Source organism: Cyprinodon variegatus, unplaced genomic scaffold (genome assembly GCF_000732505.1).
Source record: "Cyprinodon variegatus isolate N-32 unplaced genomic scaffold, C_variegatus-1.0 Scaffold33, whole genome shotgun sequence".
Taxonomy (NCBI): domain Eukaryota; kingdom Metazoa; phylum Chordata; class Actinopteri; order Cyprinodontiformes; family Cyprinodontidae; genus Cyprinodon; species Cyprinodon variegatus.
In genome coordinates, this window is record NW_015150486.1 from 242,428 (window position 1) to 245,261 (window position 2,834).

Genomic DNA, 2,834 nt, shown 5'->3' on the forward strand with positions numbered 1-2,834 from the left:
TAAACAGCAGGGGTTCAGCAGGTTTTGAGGCATTAATTAAAAAAAAGGAGCTGGACATTCTCAGTCGGACAGAAGTTGTTTCCTCTTTGGAGAATACCATTTTCCAGAAGGATTGCACTGCAAAACTAATCTAATAAATAAGTGAAAATATAGATTATATTGGATTATAATAAGGTTAATCCATGTGCATAGTTCAGCGATCAGCAAGGGATACTTTCATACTGTGATCATGTTTCTGTCAATTAGCTCTTTAGATTTTGATTAACCGGATTATGTTTGACAGTAAATCACACAGCTCTACTTTTCATTCAATAACTGCGCCACCTTATGGTCAAACATCAACTGCAGTCAGCGGATCATTAACACCTATTTTAAAATGATAGTACTATGATTTTTATTTGAACCCGTGTCAGTATTGGTTGGTTTGCTGCATTTCAGCAGCTTGTTGGTTTGGAAATCAATAAATAATTTTTAAAGCCTTTGATCACCTTAATACTAACTGGGCAGAAACTATTTAAACCTGGACGTTTGCCTCATTATTTTCTCCCGGGTGCTGCTTCACTGAAATATTCACCTTTAACTGCTCATGGTCACAAAGAGTTTGTTCTTTTACGAACCCTTTTTTATTTCAGGATTCAAAGAAAAAAAATAGTTTTCTTTTAGTGTAATGTCAACAAAATTTGAGTTTTTTTTTTACATATTTGGCTGATTTTCTAAGCCATTTAACTCTGTCCTCTCCTACAGTCTCTTTAGCCTGCCGCCGTCTGAGGACAAAGAGCAGCCGACTGCTCATAAAGCTGATCGACTTGTCCTCCACCTGTCCAGCCCGTCGTTATCCAGCTCCTCGGACCCAGAGCAAAGATCCCCCAAACGGCCCCAAGCACAAATCATCGACGTGTCTCTGGAGCTGCAGAGACCTGAAACCTCCAGAGGTCGGCCTCATCCAACGTTAGAGGCCCGGGTTGGAAGCACAGAACCCACCTCAAACAAACAAGGAAGCGCACCGGAAGAGAACGAAGGCTGGAAAACTCGGATGGCGAAAGAAAAGGAGAAAGAGAAGATGATGGCAGAGAGAGAGGAGAGGAGTAAGAGACAGAGAGAGGAGCAGGCGGGAGAGGAAAACGAGCGACTGAAAAGAGAGGTTGAACAAGCGCTGGAGGAAGAGAGGGAGCGTTTGTTGAAAGAAAAGGAGAAGAAGATGCGTCTCCTTCAGGAGGAACTGAGGAGGGAAGAGGAGGAGGAGGAAAGGAAGCTGAGAGAGGAAAGTGAAAGAAAACTGAGGTAGGTGTGGGCTGAGTTTATTTTAGACTGGATCACCGCAAAATGTATGAGAGCTCTTAGGAATCAGATATGTCTCCACTCCAGGGAGCTACGGGAGAATCTGAGGGCCAAGAGAGGAGAGGAGGAGACCCGGCTGAAGGAGGAGGCTGAGAAAGCTCTGGAGGAGCTGAAAGGGTCTGTCAGGGAGGAAAGAGAGCAGCAGCAGCAGAAACTCAGGTAAGACGGACATAAAAATGTTAATCAGTCCAAAAAATCTAATACTGCATAAATCCTACCTGCTTAAAAAAGCCTACAAATAAAAAAAATGTCCTGTTAAGAATTTTTAAGTGTCTTCCCCTCCCCATTAAGACTGGTGTCTGTTTCATACAGGGATGAGAGCGAGGCGATAATAAAGGAGCTTCGCATCGCGCTGGAGGAGGAGCGAGCAGCGGCACGGGGCAGACTGGAGGCGCAGAAGAAGCAGGACATCCAGCGTCTGCAGGCGGAGTCCGAGGAGGAGCTGGAGGCCACCAAGAAGAGGCTGGAGAGGGAGAGGGAGGAGAAACTGAACACTCTTAAACAGGAGGTGACCGAGCGCCATGATAAATCCACAGATCTTAGCCGAGGCTAAATGTTAAATGTCCAACTATCAGTGGCGGCTGGTGGAGTTTTCTTCAGGGGGGCAATAAGTTCAGAATAGACGTACACCAAAAACCGATCCAACGTATACTGAGTTATCACACCAGTATATTACCGGTAAGATGAATGCCAACAGCAAAAAACAAAATATAAAAACACTTTATAAAAACAAAACATATTTTTATGTACAGATTTACTTTTTGTACATGAATCTTGCCCTTCTGAGGCTTTGTGAAGATAAATTTGTGTTTTACACGGTCGATTATATATATTGTGTCACAAACCTAAAAGAAATACCAGAAAAATACCAAATACCAAAAGTACCAGTATAATAATGGAGAAGCTATTAGTCAGCGTCATTTTTTTGTATTATAGAAGAACTATTGAAATTCTGAGAATGTGTTTATTTAAGAGCAGCTTTGCAAATTAACAAACATCTAGAAAAAGTTCACTATATTATATGATTATCCATGTGAATCCCAGATTGCTCGTTCTTCTTTGCCTTTTCTAAAAAAGCGCTTTAAATCAGTCCTGCCTGTCTTTATCCATGCTGGTTTAGATCCTGGCATTTGAAACAAGACAGGGTTCCCGCGGGTCCTTAAAAAGTCTTAAAAGGCATTGAATTCTTCAAAATAAAACTAAGGCCTTAATTGGTGTTAAAATGTCTTAAATCAGTCTTTCATAGGTCTTAATTTTTAAAACATCATAAATAGCATAATCATAATTTTTATTACGATTTATTTTTGTAATCTAAATAAAACGTAAAAATTGAAAAAAAAAAATGTTTTTGTTTTATAAAAAAAAAAAAAATAAAATGGCTCCCCATTATTGGTTCCGTCCCGATAGCGGAACCAATGAAAACGTTGTTGCAGCCGGGACATTTGGGAGATGCACCATTAACTTTTTGTCTGGAAAATATGAGCAAGTGTAAATGT

At 40.7% G+C, this 2,834-nt stretch overlaps 1 protein-coding gene across 1 annotated transcript in view; it reads left to right on the forward strand.

Moving 5' to 3' along the window:
- The window catches only part of LOC107102746 (centrosomal protein of 164 kDa-like), a 19,285-nt gene that overhangs the window by 3,357 nt on the left and 13,094 nt on the right, over nucleotides 1–2,834 (forward strand). The window contains exons 4-6 of the mRNA XM_015402164.1: nucleotides 745–1,281; nucleotides 1,366–1,497; nucleotides 1,651–1,846. Coding sequence (XP_015257650.1) covers nucleotides 745–1,281; nucleotides 1,366–1,497; nucleotides 1,651–1,846 — 865 coding nt within the window. The remainder of the gene's footprint in view (nucleotides 1–744; nucleotides 1,282–1,365; nucleotides 1,498–1,650; nucleotides 1,847–2,834) is intronic.